We start from the raw sequence: 21,933 nt of genomic DNA, 5'->3' as shown, positions 1-21,933 counted from the left end.
GGCTGTGGATCTAATCTGTGATCTCCCGATGTGAGGTCCCTGCTTAGCAATTTTTTGTAAGAAAATATACCCACTCAATTACAGCAAATGGACAGAAACTCAAGGCTTTAATATTGTATATTCAGTATTGGTATCAAGAGAGAACATTTGGTATGATGCCATCCCGAAGGGCCAACCTCTTTAGGATGTGAATTGGACAGTTTACATTTTCTCACAGAGGACCTTCAATTTGGAACTGTCTAAAAAACTCTACTAGCCTCTTTGGCTTCATAAAACATGAAAACTCATCCACTCGCACTCTTTATAAATACAAAATGTAGCTGGTTTGTGTTTATTCTGGGTGATTTCTGTGTCTGTATGTTAATTAATTCAGTTTCGTTCTCCCTCAAGTACTTTGTACAACACCCTTTTCTCTTTTTTGTTCTCTTTTCACTTGCTTGTGTTTGCTATACCTTCTTGTGCAAACAAAAATAAAATAAATTATACAAATAAATAAATTAATTAAAAAAATACTGACCGTCCACCCACAGTCAATGTGAGCAATGATATGATATGCAACATAAGCAAAGGTCTGCCTAAGGCAGAGGAAGAGAGATGTACACAGAATGCAATAAGCAAGAGTATAAACAGACACTGCAGCTGATTCATACTGAATTGCTGAATCAGCACTGAGACATTACGGCAAATAAGCCTGATTTCTGAATCCGATTCTGCAGGATTAATGTATGTTACAAAACCAAACAGGTAGGCATTCCGCAAAACAACTTCATAAGTTTGTCTTTTGTCCTGTACCAAGAAACCATACCACACGTTCAATCACACCATAACCGGCACAAACCAAAACCCAAATCGACAGCACAGACTCAGTGTAGCACAGCGTAGATGTGATATATATGACAATATTCTTTTCAGAATTATACATAATTTAATTTACAAAATGCCACTTTTACAGTCCACAAAACTGACCCAGTACATCAGATTAGTGTATCAATATTAACCCTTAACTCTAAGCGGGGACACATTTAAGGGCCTGGCTCTCATATTTAGATAAAATACATATTACCTTTAGAATATTCTGATACCCCCAGTATTTGTTCATTATGCTGGTATTTGTTTTTCTATTTTAGTATTTGCAAGTTTCATCTTTTTTTTTAAGCTTAAAGCTGATTTAATGTACCTTAAATAAATTGCCAGGCATCTCTGCCTCGCCTCAGAGCACAACAAACTGCACCACTTGCCACACAGCCACTGAAGCTAAAAGAGCAAAGATGCCTAAGAAATCACGTTAAATCACTTTAAGTAGAAGCACTTCTTTTAGTGAAGAAGTGCTCAGAGAAAAATCTGTGATAAGAGGGTGGTATACCATGGAAGCATAACAGATTTAATGAATCATACAAAGTATGTCTACTTACACATTATGCAAAGCCTATTAGCATCAGACAGAAAAAACAAATTTATATGCTCACATCACTGATTTCAGTTAATTTGCGCTATCACCAGTCAATTAATCAATTAATCCAGGTTGAATTAAAACTATCAATCAATAAATCAATTAATCCAGGTTGAATTAAAACTAACTCCTCCTGGATATCCTTTTAACTACAGTAACCTGTAAGATGCCTTCAACTATGATCAGTTACGAAACATGGAATGATAATTATAATACACTTACTACTGCTTTTAATGATGGTTTTGAAAAAATGCTTATTGGTGGGTCTGCTGATGGTTGAATAGGCCATAGGCCTGCTATTTGACAATGTGGACAAGAGTTGGAGTTGTGGTTGTTTTCCTCTTTTTCTCTGCCATCCTGTTCAGGAAGTGTGGCTACTCCTTGGATGAGTTTCTTCCATTTATTGCGGTTTGAGGCAACATCTTTGCCTTTAGAGATTTTAATGTTAAATTTCCTGCTTTAAGATACATAAAACATGCTATATATTCGGCACTTTTGGCCCTAGGGGAAAGACATTGTACACATTTCTGTTCAAAGCTGTAACTGGTCAGCTTCCTCCATATCTGCATGAATTCTAATTAGCAAACAAGACTTTGCATTGCCTCTTTTTTTGCCCACATGGATACTGCTGTCCATGTAGGAATACAATATTTGCTTGGGGATGCATGTGTTATTAATATAGCCCATACACTGATTATGGTGTACCTTATTGTGGTGGTTATGCCGAATGCTTTTTCTTTCCAGATGAACCTCTAATAATGATGATATTATTCCACTGCTTTTTCAGCACAATACTGTACGGTGGAAAGGAAAAAAAGCTTTGTAGAGATGTTTGATAGGTCATGACCATCAACGATTTGTTTTCTTCAGTTTTTCATAAGATTTACTTGCAGAACTCATCAGTGGCAGTGGTTGTTCTCATAGTCAATGTCTGCCATCGTGGAGAAAATGCTGCCAAGCTAATAAAAGGATTTAAGATTTTTTTGTTTATTTATTTCTTGTGGATGGTTGTCAGCTTTTACATTTATCTGGGAAGAGGGCGGATTAGGTGGAGACTGGTGTATGACAAATGTTTTCGTAATGTTCAGACTGATGCCTGGGCCAGGGCCCCGTAGGCATCTGCAAAGGCATTCCGAATAAGCTGCTGTTTGTGCCAGCCCTTATGAATAATTCCTAGTAACTAATGAATAATACGTCTAAAAGTGAATAACTGACTAATAAGCCCAGCGTTACAGAGGGTTAAAATAAGTGTAAATGTGTAAATGTGTAGAAATACACTGATAACATCCAACGTTCTAAGTTGGAATAGATTTATTATATGCAGTTATATGCATATTAAAGATTTTCTCATGTTAAGATGCTGCTTTTTTTTGTAGCAGGGCAAATCCAGCTCCAGTGCAACCCCCTGCGCTGCAGGCAGTAATTATCCGAGTGCCAGAGCTGCACTTAACGAGAAAAGCTTAAAAAAGGCACAGACTGTGACAGCCTGCAGCCACGGATCCTCAACCAGCTCTGGCGAAATCGGCCCTAAATCTCACACACTGCACACATCAACACACACATACTCCAACTGGGAGTGCCAAGAAAACAGATTTCTGAGGGGGAAACTCTGTATCAGTCTGAGCGGGGATGAAATAATTTCTGTTGGACTTCATCTTTAATCTTTCCACTGAGGAGAAAAGAAAGCCACAGCAAAACCAATTCCTAGAGATTCGAGCATCAGAAAGCGTAATCAAATGGAGACGTCAACGCTCAAGCACACACTGCGCTCACACGTGAATGATACACATCAGAAAGTTTCCCTTTTCTCAGGTCTGACAAGAAGTTCAGACCAATTAAAAAAATACCAGCCAAACAATAACATCCCAGAGCAGAAAGAGAGAAAGACAAAGAAAGAGGGAGAGACAGAGAGAGAGAGAGAGAGAGAGAGAGAGAGAGAGAGAGAGAGAGAGAGCGAGAGAGAGAGACATAGTGAGATGAGGGAAAGAGGAGTAGAAGGAGAGATGTAGATGTGTATGGACAGTCAGACACACAGAGAGAGGAGTGTCAGTGTGTGTGGAGAGAGAGAGAGAGAGAGAGAGAGAGAGAGAGAGAGAGAGAGAGAGACTGTGGGCAGTAAGTGAGTAGAGTGTGTTTTACCTTCCAGCACAATCAGTTTGGCACTGGTGTTGATCTCTCCCACGCTGTTGGTGGCTGTACACTCATAAATCGCCTCGTCTCTGTGTGTCCTCAATGGCTGGATCCTCAAAACCGAGCCTGAGCCATCATCAAACTCAATCACCTGACACACAAACACACACACACACACACACACACACACACACACACACACACACATATATATATACTGTATATATCACATGAGACATCAAACAAATGGCCCAGAAGTCCCTCTTCATCTTTATATACATGCTTTGCAATGAAAGAAGGAGAGGTCAAACACACACACACACGTACTGAATAACCACACACACACACACACACATCCTTTTCTTTGATCATACCCATCAACTACACACACACAGTTACACAGTTTGATCTTCCACCAGAAGAGCAGTTTTTGAGCAGCAGCCTCTGCTACCCTTCACTACTTGTTGTTGTTACACAAGAGAGCGTTGCATCACTGGGATCTAAACCCACTGCACACACACACATACACTCACACTGAGCATGCAATTACTTCAGTCATCCTTTATGACATGAAACCTGAGATCAGCTAATAGTAGACCTCCTAAATTCCAAGTTTATTATAGAGACCACCCAAATAATAAGGACTTTAAGGGAACCTCCATCTGATTTTGCAATGCTTATGCATAACTGAATCATTCAGAGATGCCTGATATAAAAATGAATAGTTTGCAGTGGTGTTGAGAGGTACCAGACATTACACAAAGTCATTACACAAAACAACGGTAAAACAAAATAAAACATGTTTCTGAATATCAAACAAATGATTAGGGGTGTAAAATATATCAAAGTATTGCAATATTATGCAATACTGTATTAATTCTCATAACACAATATCAATTCTTTATTAGTAGGTTACTTGCAAAGATTGGTGGCAGACAGTGGTTCATTTTGTGTTAAACATTAATGTTTAACCTCTTAAACTCCTCAGGACCACCAGTGGCTCCTGCCCCCCCACAGTTATAAATTAGGAATAGCTCAGCCAGTTAGCTTTGCTTTGCCTGTAGTTACCAATTAGTAATCCTTATGGTGTAATAAAAGTAACAGCGCATACGGGGTAGATAGCAGTGCTGTACTATCCTCAGGCCCCACTGTTCTGACTCAAAGTAAACTTTGCTTTTTCTCAGATTTTATGCATATACCTTTAGCGCAATACAAAATGCATCTCTAGGTTCTTGTCGATATACAGCCCTACAAATGTTAAAGAAGCTAAAGTTGGGATTTTATTTTAGGAATAGCTCATATTTTACTCAACAGGCAACAAAGCAACAACAACTATCTGATGCTTTCCCTGTTTTGTGGAGAGATTAAATATCGCTGCTGTCCAATGAAAACCATGTATATATATATATATATATATATATATATATATATATATATATATATATATATATATTTTTTTTTTTTTTTTTTTTTTTTTTTGTCATTTGAACCCTGTAGCTGTTTTGTTCACTATGTAAATAATTCTGGATGAATAGACAAATAGGAATGCTCTAAATGACGTGAAGTGTTAAGTAGTAAATTGTAAGGAGTTTTCTCAAAGAAAACACAGAGGAAAAAGCTCTTACTGATTGGAAAGAAGCAGACACTGCAGTACTTTATCAATCTTCACACATAAGCAGGCGCATACTCCCCATACAAATGCATGCACCGAACTGCAACGTCTGTACTGTGACGGGTCAGGACAAATACACATACCATTACACCCTGAATCCATGCTCTAATGGATCTATTTAATTTGACATTCGGCTAGAATAGATAGAATGGCTAGAATATGGTAATGCTGCAGTGCTCAACTTGCTTAGAATGATCTGCAGTTCATCCCTCGGTGTGATTTTAGATAACCGTTTATTTAACTTTATCATTATATTTGCTCTTGTTATTAATATGCCTGAGACATAGTTTTGTGGGGTTTCAGCCTTTTTCTGAAAACAGTTTATAAGCACAGTTTGTCAGCATAAATTGTCAAGCGCTCCACTGTCATTTTAGAGTTCTACCTTGGTGACCTTGATTTTTGCAGCTACAGTGAAAACGCAGATTTATTTCAGGTTTCATCGCAGCCACCCCAACAGCCTTCAAAGTTTAACATAACAACGTCTCGCTGGCAATACATTTAAAAACTCTGGCAGTGTTACCTTCAACAAGTTTAAATCTGTCACCAGAGGAGTTGTGACACATTCTTGTCATGCTAAAAAGGAGCTATGTGTGTGCTACTGTGCACTTTTTAGCACTGCATAAAAAGATTCATCAGGCTGCCCTTATTGGTGGATTCACTGAGGGTTTTTTTTAAGTGTGTGAGCCTGCAAGCTCATTCAGAGCACACTTCTGAAGGGTAAATGCTTAGTACTCTTTTGATTAATGCGAGTAACGATAAAACACAACTGATTTGCAATTACATTCTTTAGTGTTTTATTTAAAAAAGTAAGTTCTTAAAATTAAAACCTTTTTTTTGGCTTTTTTCAATAGACCCTAAAGGGTTATGGTCTTTATTATTTGCATGACAGTTAAAGTGTGGTCAGGAACTGATCAGGGCAGAATAAGTTAGAAGGGAGCTGATGAATTGTGAAGCAACAGATGGGCTGCAGTCTGTAATTGTGCACTATGCAGTCTACAATAAAGTGGCCAGTGACTGGAATCACAAGGTGGTGTTTCTAATAAATAATTTAGTGAGTGGTGTTTCGGACACACACACTGATTTACACACACCTCAAAGCGCTGGGAGCTAACTTTCTTCCCCTTTTTCATCCAGGTGATGCGTGGCTTTGGCTCCCCGCCTGCCTGGCACACAAAGGACGCCACGCCTCCAGAGATACCTGTCTGATCCACAGGAGACTTGATGAAACTGGGTATACCTATAGAGGAGACAGAGTGAGACAAAAAAAGGAAAGTGAGAAAGAGAGCGAGGGAATTAATTAAATCACCTGTTATCACAATATGCTGCCCCTACACATTTGGAGAGGCCTAACTAACATTTTTTAGATGGTTCTGCTGACATTTATTGGTTTAATTAGGCAAAATAACATTCACTAAGAAAAAGAGACTTTCCGACTGCCAAATTACCTCAATGTCACACATTAACATATAGTTTAGCCAGATATTTTATGTTGTGTGTGGCTTATGTCCCTTAACAGTTTGCATTACTTCTTGTCATTGATTGACTATTTACTTATCACATTATAATTCAGAATTAACAGCATTAATTACACAATAAATCTAAATCCATATTTAGCTGATTTTGGATTAGGATGAACTGGTGACCAGGGTGCCCAAACTAGCTTGTAACCAAACCGGTTAACAAGTTCTGGGAAGCTAATGGTTTCATGTCCACTGTAAGTATCTTTGTTCTTAAGTATTATACTGTTGCCTTCTAGATACAATCATATTATTGTATCTTTAGCTAGATGTGCTAAGTACATAGGCTAAGCTAATGCTAATGCTAGACTAAAGGCAGGGTTGTTTTGTTTGGGTCTCACACATTGCATTTTTTACATGTGCCGAAGGAGACTTGTACATAGCAATAACGTGTGGCTTGTAACTGGCCCTGGTCTGGGGGACTATTAGGAGTTCAGCTGAGCTGTTAGGAACTCCAATTAAGATCCAGACACATCATACCCTCACCTGCCAGCAACCAGCTCTAAGGACTGTCACACACTTTTTTTTTCACAACCCCATTCATCACACCAAAGACTTTCATGATCAGTGTGTATTCTAGGTATCTGCTTGTTTTTTAATTATTATTATAATTTGGTAAAGGCTATTGGGTTCTATCTTTTGTCATATTGTTGTTTTTTTCACTTGCCTTTATTTCACCAGCTATACTACACAGGTAGTTTATGTAGGCATTTCTTTAGGGTGTTCCCTAAAAGTGTGGTTACAAGCTATAAGTCACAGATGGTCCATCCGTGTGTTCGATCAGAGAGAAAAAGGTAAATAACAAGGCTTGATCAGCAAACAAAAGATAATCAGCAACCAGACAATCCTTAAATCAAATGACTTTAAAATCAGGAGTAATAATTAAGTTACAAATGTGTTTATGTTGCTCTGCTTACAAGCCATAGCCAACACTATCATAAAGCTATTGCCTACTTTTACTGTTTCATTTGTGAGAGTGTGAGAGCACTGCTTGTTGCTGTAAACAGAGCTGGTCTCTTTATCATCAATGTTTTCTATATTGTCTGTAATTAGACTGTATTCTGCCCTCATTACAGTAGGCTGACCTCGTCAGCAGAGCTAACCGCAGATCAACAGCACTGAATGAGAGCAGAACTTTCGGCCTTGGCTCCGAAGGCTAAAATGACGTCTCTGGTACTTTATCACATCACGTAAATGTGACTGTATATAAATTGCATGTGTATGTTAAGCAAAACTGAAACTACTTTTTTCATATTTTATATTTTACTTACAATTAAGGTGATTTGGTTAAACTGATATGTAAGTCATGCACTCAAGGGCACTCAGGCTGACTATGGGTATTTTTGCATCATTACAAAGTCACATTACAAAGCAATTTCAATTTCCAAAGAAGTAAAGTCTCCCAAAACATTTGAGGGGACATGTATATTAAAATGAATCGCACAGAGAAACAAGAGGGGAAATCCTTCCCCACTCTCTCACTGGTTAATGGAGCTTTGCGGCTGTATCATGATCACATGGCAGCCGTTAATGCTGGGTGAAATGCTACTCAACACGTTCAGTTGGCTGAGTAATGGCCAGATAAGAGTGAACAGCCTGAGGTCTCTGAGTTCAGTTCATCCAGGGAAACAACAGCTATCAAAAGCGCAATTAAGCACTGTGCAGTATTATGAAAGTGCTATGGCAACCCAAACAGTCCTGAAAGCGCAGTGGAACAGCAGGATGACACGTAATTAAAGATTCCAGCCATGTACGGGATGGCAGGGTGGAACAAACAGATCATAACACACACACACATACACACACAGACAAGGGGGCGGGGGTGAGCTTGTTCTCGCTCTTACATTATTATTATTTTTTTTTATCTTTTCTCACACTCATTCCATCCTCTATCTCTCTTTCCCTTTCATTCAAGCTCTCTGTTTTCTATCTTTCTATTTTTCTCTCACTCTCTTTCTTTCTTCTTTTTTTTATCTTTCTTTTGATCTTCTTTGTCTGTTTACCTCCCACTTCTTTTTCCCTCTGTCTGTCTGTCTGTCTATCTCTCTCTCTCTCCCTTCCTTGTCCAAAACAGTAATGATGTCATGACCACCCAGACTTTCTTGGTGTGGTTTTTAGGTTTACAGCAAAACACACACACCCTACACACACATAAACAGAACTATTAAACGAAACACACATTCTTATCTCACTTTGTTATAATCATAGTGTGGTTGTTTCATTATTACACAAAGACCACTAAAGTGATGTCTTACATAACAGGCTTTATATCTCTTATCAGGTCCTCAGATCAGACTCTAATTTATGTGATATGTGTTTTAATCTCTTTACCTGCAGGTCTAATGTTCAGTTACTAACCTGACTAAAGCTGTAGTTATGAGTGAGTAATTAAGCTTTGCCTGTGATCTTGCAAAACAACAAGCACAACTGTGGACTATTCAAATATCAACAAAGATAGCACAGGGCTGTACAAATCAAAATACAGTGAAGATGATCAGATCATCTGTTTATGTGGTTAACATCTCAGAATCTAATAATGATACCTTCCCAGGTATAAAGCAGCCGTGGCCCAGTAACACAGTAGAGAAAGGACAGCGGCTGATTTATCTAATCCTAGTATGATATACCACACTCCTGAACTCCCAACCACACACACACACACACACTAAAGAGTGAGAAGGCTAATATGAATTCTCTTCATGACTGACTTATCAAAGCATTAAGGTAGCTCATGGCCTCAACTGCCACCTCCACCTCCACTAACGAAAAAAACACACATGAAAGTCATGCGCTCAAGGATGAGCCTGATCTGGGGGAGGGGGGGGGGCTGTCAAGCTCTGCATCCCTACCTCTCTCAGGGCACAGGTGTTTCAGTGGACACATTTGTGGCCCTTTGTGGCCTATATGGGGGTTACGCGCACCCTGGCGGTTTCCCGCAGGTGATGATTGTGTCCAAACAAGGACAGAGACGTCCAGGAGTTGATAGCAGATTTGAAACTAGTCCTTTGCAGTATCCAGTCCCTCTGGTCTCATCAGGGCCTTCACTGATTATGGATTTAGAAACATGAAGGGCTGTTCTTGGGGGGGGGACCCAGTTGTTTAATGCTGAGAGACCCTGCTTCAATCCTTAGGATGAGTCACCACATTAAACTACTGGCCTTTTAAAAGGGAAAAAGGCATGAACATGGTAACCAAGCAGACCTTTGCTGTGACCTGCAATGTAATGATTGTGCATGCAGAGGTATTTGTTCACACGTGCTCTTGTAAATGGCCACTTTGCTAATTCAAGAGTGCTTTGGAAGTGTCAGTGGTGCGGGGAAAACAGAGTGCCCCCACCCCCTTTCTGGTCCTAAATGTAATCCACCGAGCTCTGCTCAGCCCCACATTGCGTCCCACTACTTGGTCATAAGCCATCGTCTGAAAACCATTGCTCTAAGGTATACATATGTCAGACTCCAGTCCTCACAGGTCACAACACTGCAGACTTCAGCGTTCTGCCCCATTAAACCCAACTGATTCAACTCACCAGCTTATTAGCAAGGCCTTCATGATTCCAGAGCATTAGACGGCGGAGGGGTTTCGATAATCTCCACAGAGCTTTGGCCCAGAAGGAAGAATCCAAGTTTAACATGCCTTGCGAACAACATTTTTCCTTTCGTAGTTGAAATTTATAGCAAGGTCAAAAACAGAAAGCTAAGCTGTAGTGTTGCATCACAATATATCAAAAATGTCAAGCTATTTGCCGACATCAATGAAAAGAGACACAAATAAAAATAGAAATCTTGAGATTTCAAACAACTCTTTATAAAATAAATCTCAAAAAAGTGCATGTAATTTTTCCAGTTTTCAGTAAAGCAACAGTTGCTATGACAGAACCTACCAGGTATCAAGCCTGAAACGTAGCCAAGCTACTAAAGGACACGGCAGTATTCATTTGTACGTTTTTGTTGTGTGCCCCTGGGTTTTTATTGACAAAAGGTGGTAGTGTGATCGAGTGCTATGGTGACCACATCTCCAGAGGGTGGAGACGGATGCATAGGTAGGTGTTGCCTGGATACAGACATAGGGGTTATTAAGTGTAAGGGTAAAAAGTGTTAATTACAGTGCGATTAAAGGTGTTCATCGTGCTGACAGTGGATTTCTTAAATTGATCAGCAAAGTGAATGACACATTTTTATACCTACCTTCCTTACACTAGCTAACAGTTGCCTATCCTTTGGTTTGTTGGACAGGTAGCTTTAGCTAGCTAGCATCTCACTGTACCGTACAAGTAACAGACGTCTTTTGCAAATAGGCTGATTTGTCGCTGTCACAACACACTAACGTTAATACCAGTAACTTTAGCTATTAACTATATTTACTTCATAATGCCGCATCGCCAATCACTTCAGCAGCACAGTCTTCTAGTAGCATGGTTATGTTTCAGACGTGACACCAGGTTGAAAAGAACATGTTTATGGGCGTAGTATGAATAGATCGATTAAGTGATTAAGGACAGTCCAAGTACCTGATGCTTAAGTATAGTTACAGTATGATTAATGATAATGATGCTCTATGATGCTCTCTATATCACGCTGCTGCTATGGTTCACGTTATTTGCACTGCTTATTTACTCAGGTCTGTTCTCTTTTTCACAGAACTCACAGTAGTACGTTCCACGTTATACAGACTGTGTCATATTGTCTTATTATTTACCATATTGTATTTATTCTTGGACTCTAGCATTGTGTGTACTGTGGCAATAAGGGAAGAAAGTCATTTTGCTCCAGTGTACACTTGTACATGGATGGGCTGACATTTACGTTTACATTTAGTCATTTAGCAGGCGCGCTTCTCCAGAACCACTTACACGTGCCCCCTCCACACACACATTCATATTTCAGCGTGGTTTGGTGCAGAGGGAAAACACGCTGGAAGAAAGCACATGCGCTCCGCTTTAGCTCATTTGGATCTGAAGTGTATGGCAATGGAGGAGGAAAAGGGAAAGGGTGGGGGAGGGTGATGAACAAGCTGCATAAATACTTTATCAAAGCCATCATCACTTAATCATAAACACATTAAAACGATGTTTAAATGCTCAAATTTGCCTCCCCTGCAGAAGACCGCTGAGGTTGAGCGGAGAGTGTTTGTGGATGCAGGGAGGGGGAATGGAGGAAAAATGAAGAGAGATGAGAGGGGAGGAGAGAATGTGGTGGTCATATGAGAACGTGCTCATAGTTGTGACGCCACAACATTAATGAATTCATAACAGGCTGTTTTTGCAGCGTAGTTTCCAGGTATAGACTGTTTGAACTGGAGAGTGAACGTTGTGATCTAAAACCTTAATAATGTTTTCACGACGCATCAAATTCTTACTGCATTTACACCAATCCTGCAGGCAACCCACCCCAACAGATCCCTTTCATTTTGTATGCAAGCACCTGTCTAATAGAAATAAATGTAATAATAGTAATCGGAGTGATTCAGTACATCAGAAAGCAGGCAAGGAGTGCAGTTCAGTGTATGAAGCTTTCTTTTCTTTTTATGAAACATGAAACTGTGTTATTGAAGAACAGCAGCCATGTAACCATATATGTAGCTCTTCAAAAGTCCCAGGAGATTGTTGGGACTATAATAAATCACTGACACTGACTGTGACTGATAATCATCAACCTCTGCTGCCCAACTCTAAATCTGTCCAGTTACAAAGCAGCATTTTTATGCTAAAATAGCAGCTTCAAAATCATGTTGAGGCTTCGCTGACCTGAAAGAGGGAGAATAGTGTCTACTCTACTCTCCCCTGTCAGTCTTGTGCTGCTTTCACTTTCAGTGATGGCGCCGTATCTCTCAGCTTGTCCAGCAATGATGTGTAATGCGTGTCCTTCTGTAGGGGTGGCTTAAAGCAAGAATTACACTTCCTGACTGTAGGGAGAGCCCAGGAGCAAGAAATATCAATTCTCACATTGTACTGCTTTAACTTACTGAGAGTTGTAGAAAATATTAGTTTAATGATGTGTACCGTATTGACATTGTACAAAAAAAAAAATCTAAGCATGAATTATGAAATGATTTAAGAACCGATACTGGATTCTGCCAAGGACGGCCTCATTAAATCCATAAAAGTGAAAAGGCAAGGAAAACCAAGTGAAAAAAGCATGGAAACTACTTTCTTTCCATTAAATAAGACCTTTAAATTCTCTCCTTGTGTGTTTCTGAATGTAGAGAACAGGAATAAAGTAGAGAGGTAAAAGACAAAGAGGAGAAAATGGGTGGCCATAGATGTGACATCACAACTGCAGGAAATTGAAAACAGGCTGCTTTTTTGTGTGTATTTGTGTTTTCCATGACATGGGCCCCTTAAGCTCTTTGCATAGGCACTCTAAAGGGATATCTATAAGTGGTGTATAATAAGTTAAAAAGCTGAAAGAAGCCCTTTAATTAATGAAACCACACACTGTAGTGGTTGTAACACAAAGGGCCTAACGTTGATTACATTACCATATCAAATATACCAAAAGGAAGCAGAAATAATAAAAGCTGCCAGAGCTGTAGCTCCATAATTCCCCCTGCCTCAGTCTAGCTGTTGTTGTCAGATGTAGCACAGTAGTTTCTGAACACACTGAGCGCACACTTATATTGCATTACAAATGAAAGCTTATTTTAGTTGTGGAAAAGCATTTGCTTAGTAAAAGTAACTGAAGGCTGAATTATGTACATTGGCTTGCACAGAATTAATAGACCAGTCACTTACTCAGTCTCAGTTTCGGGTTCATGGTTCCTCTTAAATTTTAACGCACTCTTTCGCAAACTCGCAAAATTTTGCTGGTCATTCAAAGTATCAGTTGAGCTGGTTACACACCCAGACAGTCTATAGTTATCAGCCTGGAATGTGGGAGTGTCAGTGTCAGCTCTTCTTCGACATATAAGCACAGGTTTAGAGAAAGAGTGGACTAAGCCTGAGACTGGAGCAAGCCTTACCTGAAACTGAACTGGCTCTGACATTAAGGCAAGGGTATGTTTAATCAAATATTAGAGAAAAATGATGCTGCTTGTAAGATTTGTGTAAGATGGCTGTGTACAATGATTCAAAGAGGCTCCTCTGTGCAAAAACAAAAACAAACCCCAAAAAAACATGGCTCCACAGGCTGACGCTGTGTGTGTGGAGTGTGCTTCTGGATGCTCTTGGTGTTAGCTCAGACTTATCAGAGTCTTAAAGTGATAAACGCATCACTCCACAGAGGACAAACATCTGTATAGGCTCTCTTTAAGTGCAGGATAAGGAGGATGGCAGCTTTTTTTTGTTTCAGAGCAAACATGCCCCCCGAACCCCCGTGGCCCGAGTGTGTGTTATCAGCCCGACAGAGGAGATACGGCTTTAACACACATCAACACGGCGGACGCGCAGAGATTAGAGTGGTGAAAGAAACACAGGCCGAGATACAATGACACACACGTACACACAGAGTCAGAGGGAGGGAGAGTGGAGAGGAGGGAACAAAAGAAAAAGGAGGAGACAATGAAGGAGAAAAGAGGAGAGAATGGAGAAGAGAGAAGAGAAGAGCAATGAAGACACAAAGAGAAAAATAAGAGAAAAGAGAAGACAAGAGAAGAATAGTGGAGAGGAGACTCTACACACTACTACACTTCCTTTTGGGGATACATTTTTTGTATTATTCCATATCTCCATATCTAACATTTAGCAGAACATCTCTGTTTGTTTCGACTGTAGTTTTGTCCACAGCAGACAAACCCAGAAAACCCACAATTCAGAATACAGGGACTGTGACCAGTGCCTTCCCGCTGCCTTGGCCACAGCGAGCTCACTACCAAAAATAATTCATAGCAAACAAAATTACCCTGAAAAGAACCACACGCATCTTTTTGCTGATTTACTAGACATTCCATTGACATTATGTCCAAAATCTAGAAATCTTCTGATCTGATCGAGTGGCTCGGGATCCGGGCTGACCAAGGTATATTCTAAAAGCTTGAGTATTAGTGATCTTAGGCCCGATTCAGTTTTAATCCTTTGTTTTTACCACTATGTTCTAGCAGAGCACCCTCTAGTGTCCTTTAGGTACCATTAAGGGACATTATTCACAGCCTGCAGGAGCATTTTCAGGAGGTAACAGAACAGTACAGACTATGGAGTCTGTAATGTGGAACTATTTTACAGTGGAATATGAAACTGTAACGCTATATCTGTGGGTCTGGTACTTACATTGTGTTTAAGACTCTTTTTCTGACTGTTTTTTTTTGGTTGTCGGACTGGATTAAAAGACATTAAACACACCATAAAATTGAAGAATAAATCTGTCCAGAATGTCACATTTATATATTTTGCTTCCTAAAAACAAAGTGATTTTATCTCAGTGCTGGTTGGCAGCACATCTAACCTAAATCGAGTGGTTGAATTATCTATAAAAACACAAAGGTCTGATTGGATCAGTACTGGCTGATTCTCAACATCAACAGGTACTCAGATTGGATTGGGGGCAAAGCAACTGGCTTGGGACATCCCTAAAGATATCTTGTTATAAACGTGTTAGAATAAAAGAATTAATGTTCAAATGAACTGCTAAATAAATCACACTTGGTGTGTAATGGCCTTAAACATTAAACAAGTGTCAAACATCTCTGTCCTTTTTATGACTGTAGTTCTCTCTACAACAGTGCTTCAGCAAAATCCAAACAAACCCACCATCCAAGAAGATCTAGCAGCATCCAGGAATTCTGACTGCACCATTAGTGAGCCATCCCAAACCACACATCCATCTGCTTCATTATGAACACACCATTTACCCTCATCTGCTCCAGAGTGGCTTTATAGAGCTGCTGTTTATGCATTTGGCTCCAGCATGACTGAGACTACAGCAATTAAAGCCATAAGCAAAGGCTCTCTACCAACAATAGCAGTTAACCCTTAGAAGCCATAGTAATCACTGGACTACTATGGGGCAGAGATGGCTTAGTGGTTGGAGCACCAGGCTATTGACAGTGTTGTGGGTTTGATACCCGGGCTCGGCAGGATGACACTGTTGGGCCTTTGAGCAAGGCCCTTAACCCTCTCTGCTCCCTGGGTGCCAAAGCAATGACTGCCCACCGCTTCAAGCATGTGTGCTTACTGTCACTGTGCGTATTTGCTCACTAGTGTGTATGTGTGTGTAACTACATATTTTCTGAGTTTTAGACAATATCAGCAAAAGTATAACATATGAAAAAAGGATACACTTATTCAGTACATGTGTATATGTGTTTGTGGTTATGTTGTTTTTTGTGGGATGGGGTAGGTGTTCTTTTCCTGAAAAGAGGACGGTTTCTGCTGGGTGGGATGTCTGGAAATCCTCCTAAATGATTTCTGAATACAATGAATAAAATCTTCTTACATTGACTTTCACTGAACATTAAGACAGTCATTTTCTACTCTTGTGAAATTGCTGTTTTAGATATAGGAGTTCTGTCTGAGAGCAACGAAAAGCATGCTGTGATTTTCTATTCATTATTTTTCTTTCAGAGCTGAAGGAATATTTTATTAGCATATTTTAGCCATTGCCATTGTGTTATTATACTGAAATGTGCAGACTCACACTTTATCAGTGTCTGTGTTAATGAGTGTGATAAAGTGTCTCTTCATAGGAGCAGAAACGCCTGATCCAGCCTTCTTCTTCTGGACGTCAGTCAGGTCAGTCTCAGTGTTTCACAGCGTTTAGTGACCAGCTGAGAAATGTGCGAGGGCATGCTTACAGTGAGGGTTACAGTAAGGGTAGAGGTTAGAGAGATCTCACTCTTCAGTCTGAGAGACCCTGTCAGTGTGTGAATAATTCAGTAGAGTATTGTAGAGGAGAGTGAGCTAAAGCTAAAGCCTAAGTGAAATTGCCTTCTTCTTATTCCCCACTAAAGTGAACATTAAGAGAGAGTCACAATGCAGCCACATTATTACCACCATTCCTGCCATTCTCTAACACTCAGCCTCTCTCTGTTCAGTCAACTCTTCCTACACCTTTCTTTCTCTCTCTCTCACTGTTTGTCTCTCTCTCCCTTTCACTTTTTGCCCCCCCTCCCATCTTTTATATCTTATTGGAATTCTCTCTATCTATCCCTTCCTCACTCTCTCTCTTTTTCCTTTATATACTGCCACCATACCCCCTCTCTCTGTCTCTGGATTTCTCCTTCTCGCTTTTTCCTTTCCTCCCCTCTCTTTCTTTTGTCTCTTTCTTTGCCCTTCTTTTTATCTCCTCCTGCTTCCAGTCACATTCTAAATCTCTCTCCCTTCACCTTTATTTATCTCTCTCTCAATCTCTCTCACTCGACCCCCTATCTTGATCTCTCTTTCGCTTTCTCCATCTGTTGTCTCTTTTTGCATTTTTGTCTCTGCCTGTCTTTCTCGATTCCGGTCTCTCTCTCTCATTATCTATCCGTCTGCTTCTATTTTTCCTCCACCTTGTTCCATGTCTTTCCCCATTTGTCCTTTATTTCTGTATTGTTATGCATTTCTTCATCCTCTTCTTCCTCTTCTTATTCTTCTTCTCCTTCTTCTGCGTCCTTTCTCAATTCTATTCTATTAGAACCCCATTCTCTCTCTCCCTTTCCCTCTCCTTCTGTATCTCTGAGGCTGTGAATATCTTAGCAGGTGGTCATGCTGTGTGTCTGTGTGTCTGTGTGTGTGTGTGTGTGTGTGTGTGTGTGTGTTATGTAGTGAGAGCATTCTTCTGGATCGCTGCAGTAGTTGTTTAGTAAGTGAGTGAGTGTAATGCTTGGATGAGCATAAAAACCTCCAGCCAGAAGCAGAGGTGAGAGTGTGTATTGTTACCGCAACTCTCCCCCACACATACACACACAAACACACACACACACACACACACACACACACACACACACATATACAACCACATTTACACACCACCAATAAACCATGTCTATTGTTCAGAGAGGCATGAATCACACACTGCGGTTTGCTGATGACACATTCACTGCCTGACAGCAGAGGTGGAGTTCATTTCAGATTTATTACAGACCTGCTGTTCCTTTATATTTACAACTGTCCACAACACCTCAGGTCCACTCACTGTCCACTCTGTTACAAACTACTAACCTCTACTCACTGTTCGCTCTGTCGCAAACTACTGTCCTTAGTACTTGACGCCTTATGAGCATCAGCTGCTCTATAGGTAATGGCACAACACCACAGTACTGGATGGAGCTCCATCACTTCAGAGAACACAGTCCCACTGCTTCACAGCCCGAAAGTTGGAATTGGATATAGTGACCTTGGCCTACAGTGATCCCTACATGGCTGCTCCAGAGTGTTTTATTTTATTGGCAGAAAGAGTGTCTGGATACTTTTGGACACACAGTGGGGGTGATTTCTGAAGGTGGATTTTCTCTCTCTGCATCAGCAATGCCTGCTATACAGTACTCGACCTCGTACTTTGACCTTGAGTGATGAAGCTGCCTGCTGCAGCCTCCTCCTTCTCCTGCTATTCTAAGTATGCAGACTCAACACACACACACACACACACACACACACACCTTGCAGTGCAGTCTGGATAAAGGTTCTTCTGCATGACACATCAAATACCTCCCAACTTGATATGTAGATGCATTAACAGGTCAAACTGGGTAACAAATTCTCCTTCGAACACACACAAACACACACACACTCTCTCTCTCTCGCACTCTCACGCTCTACAACACCCTCATACATTCCCGAAAACTGAAATAAAATATAAACATTTCATATGGTTAAATTTGTCATTATTTTACACTTGCCTGAATCCCCGACTGTGTGTGTGTGTGTGTGCTTGTGCACCATGGCCTACTGACAGTGGTTTGAGCTGAACTGTAATCAACTCTGACACCAGTACACATGCAACACCACTGACATGTTAAAACAGCAAGGTAAAATCAGCCACTGCCCACACACACACACAGCCCTTCTGAGACCCTTTACAGCCTCATCCTTATGCAGTGCCGCACCCTTGTCCTACAGGCCCTTTTTCTCATTTGGGCTCAAATAACCGGGATTTAATGGCGTCTAGGCAGACGGCCAGATATGTTTTGTGTGAGTATGTGTGTGTCTGTGTGTGTGTGTGTGCATGCATTTCAAAGGCAATTCACAGTGACAAATGACAAAAGTTTCAAACAAAGCTGCTTCTATTTCACTGGAAAAGGCTCACATTTGCACCGGTGTTAGTCTGGTCATGTCTCAGACACACACACACATACACACACTCTAGGAGTGCGTAAATCTCTGATTTTGAAGTGTTTCAATTATGATTCCTTAGGAAATGCTTTCCACGACGGTGGTAAAGTGAGCTGCAGTAACACTGCGGAACCATTCCAACATTACACAGGATACAGCACCTGGTCCCACCTTTTCGGAATTAACAAAGCAACTTTGTCCGTGTGTATCTGGGAGGTGCTTCGAGGACTGAAGGCACTCGTTTGTCAGTACCTTCCCATGCCAAAAATTGGATTCCACAATGTGGAGGAGCAATAGATTGTTCACACATTCCTGTTAAAGAAATGCACTACGTATTCTGATAACTGTGGTCAATCATCTACACCTGAAAGCACTTGTATACACATACCACAACCAGTTTTCACTACAGTTACAATTACTGGTGTTGACTTTCCAACAGAAACATTTCCTAACTGTATCCGGACACAGGAAATGCCTTCTGTTTACACTTAAATGTGGTCGAGATGCATCTCTGTCCACCTGCCAATGTGGTTTGAATGATCAGATCAAGATTCAAATCCCCGTTCGAGTGTGATTTGAGATCAGCATTGAGATCAGATCAAAATGCTAACTCAATGCATCTTTGATGTGTTTTCATGTGGCCAAGTGAAATCGGAACGTGATATTGAAAATCCATTCCATTTGCACTTGTGTTAAATGTGGTTAACATGGTATCTTAATGCATAATCCTGGTTGTGTTTTCTTGTGGTCAAGTGAAATTTCAACATAATCCAAATCACAGCTTGGAATTTTTCCTCAGTATATTTTCATAGATCCTATCTGGTAGAGAGCAGCACCCGCCCTCCTCTGATCAGCTGAAAATCTACCGCAGTGAAGCAATATGAATACATTGAAAGCTTAACAAGAGAGGGTAAAGATCTGCTGTGACCTTTCCACTGACCCAACACATCCCTCTCAACATCTACTGCTTCATTTAGGGACACATTCACCTATTCTCAAACTCCAGGGCTGGAATGTTGAGAAAGAGTGTGAGAGAATGGACACAATTTCCATAGTCATACACAAATCTACTACATACAAAATTCACTCATTAGGTAACAAACCTCCAAGCCCAACCCAAGACCGATGTTGATGATGATTGGACTGAAGAAGAACATCATTTTTCTTTCTTCTGATCATGCAGTGCACGGAAGCAAAGGCGAATCAATTTAACTTGTCATGTAAAGGTCACCATTACTGTGTGTGTGTGTGTGTGTGTGTGTGTGCAGGACGCATCTGCTGGATTTGCAGAGGAAGGTGTGGCACACGCCGTTGTAAGACTTTAAAGTCTTAAAGGGCAAAGTCGTGTCGCTGTCCTTTCTGTCATTTCTGCCATGATTTGTTTGTTGTTACATGATCCAGATGTAGTGCAGCTGGACAGTGGTGTGATAATGAACTTAGAAAAAACTCAACTTCACGCTAAGCCTGCTGTGACTCATTTAAGACTTGGACATTTGGACCTTACGGTTTAGTCTGAGCCAAAACAGCAGGACCGAAGGACCAAAATTTGATGGTCTCGGCCTGGATCAACCTGGGTTGCATTGGGTTTGTTTGCAGTGTGAAACACTTTTTAGGTAGTTCAGACTTTTGGACCAATTGCAGGAAGCTGAAGCAGTCTATCACCGCCCATTAAACAACAGAAGAAGAAACAGAACCAAAAAGGAGTTTAAAAATGAGCAGTGAGTTCTGCACTTGAAGTGGTGCTGCTGCTAATGTTATATTATTAGCAGTTTAGTGGAACCAAGTGAATCTGTTTATTCATTTTATTCTGGTAATGGCTCCCTGCTGAACTGACAACGCACCAGTGTCAGATACACTGCCCTCTACAAACCAGTCAGCGTCAAGTAGGTAGGGAGACACAGCCCACGTAGGTGATGACGACAGGTTATAAGCATATCATGCATCAGTTATCGAGTTCACTCGCTAAACTGCAATGTGAAACCAAAACTGGAACAGATGTGACATGTACCCAATGTGACAAAAACATGAACCTTGGTTCAGACCCTGGTCCAGACTTTCAGGTGTGAAAATGCTCTTAAACTCATTAATCTCATCGTCATAAAACATTAATTAAAAAACGTTCCGTCGACTCATAAAAGACCACAACATTTACAGGAGGTCTTTTTTTATAGTTAAGGAAGTTATGCAAAACTTACAAATAATGCTGCTTATGTTCTGGTAGCTAACTAGATTGACAACACAAAAAGGCAACTATTTCTGCAGTTCAATCTTCAATCTTCAAACATAATTGTATTTCTTTGACAAATAAAAAATGTCAATGTCAATCTGAACAAAGCAAATACATAAATAGGAATATAGGAATTTAACAGTGTATCCAACAATAAAGGCAGCCTTGTGTATCTTTTATATGTAACAAAAAAAAATGTGACACACTGCTAACCAGCTATCCAACCAGTTAACCTAAGAGTGTCTGCATTATTTCTGCTTGGTTAGGCTGTTGTTATTTAGTTATATTGGTATATGGTTCACAACACAATCCAAACAACAACAGCATATTGGTTTTTACATACTGGTGATTTAATCACTGTTACAGACAGTTTACAGTGGTGTAGCCTTTGTAAATACACGTCTATCAACTTCAGGTTTGACTCATGTAATTACACAAGCATCTCAGTATAGTTCTTCTCTTGTCTTAAACAATTACATGTGTAATGTGACATTACATTTGTTTGTAATAGTTTTTTTCTTGCTCATCCTGTTCATATCTGAAAGCCATTAATTACCCTCATGTTGTTACACATGTGTAAATATAAATAAATAAAATGTGTAAACATGCATGTTTACATCGGTCAGTTATACAAACAAACACTGACGAGCATATATTTACACAAGCTGCACTACTACAGTAAACAGCAGTCCGCAACAGCAAACACATCACCTGTAGTAACTCTGGTCTAGACATCTATGGGTTTCAACTGCTGCA

The 21,933-nt window shown here is 40.3% G+C and overlaps 1 protein-coding gene across 15 annotated transcripts in view; it reads right to left on the bottom strand.

Annotated features, from left to right (window-relative positions):
• ptprfa (protein tyrosine phosphatase receptor type Fa) overlaps positions 1 to 21,933 on the bottom strand; it is a 288,662-nt gene that overhangs the window by 165,131 nt on the left and 101,598 nt on the right. For all 15 annotated transcript variants that reach the window (XM_072683950.1, XM_072683949.1, XM_072683951.1 and 12 more), the window contains 2 exons: positions 6,344 to 6,489; positions 3,590 to 3,731 (listed from right to left, as the gene is read on the bottom strand). In XM_072683950.1, coding sequence (XP_072540051.1) covers positions 3,590 to 3,731; positions 6,344 to 6,489 — 288 coding nt within the window. The remainder of the gene's footprint in view (positions 1 to 3,589; positions 3,732 to 6,343; positions 6,490 to 21,933) is intronic.

The sequence above is a fragment of the Salminus brasiliensis genome, chromosome 7 (genome assembly GCF_030463535.1).
Source record: "Salminus brasiliensis chromosome 7, fSalBra1.hap2, whole genome shotgun sequence".
Classification (NCBI taxonomy): Eukaryota; Metazoa; Chordata; class Actinopteri; order Characiformes; family Bryconidae; genus Salminus; species Salminus brasiliensis.
Note: the sequence above shows the minus strand (reverse complement) of the source record. Positions and strands in the feature narration are given on the sequence as shown.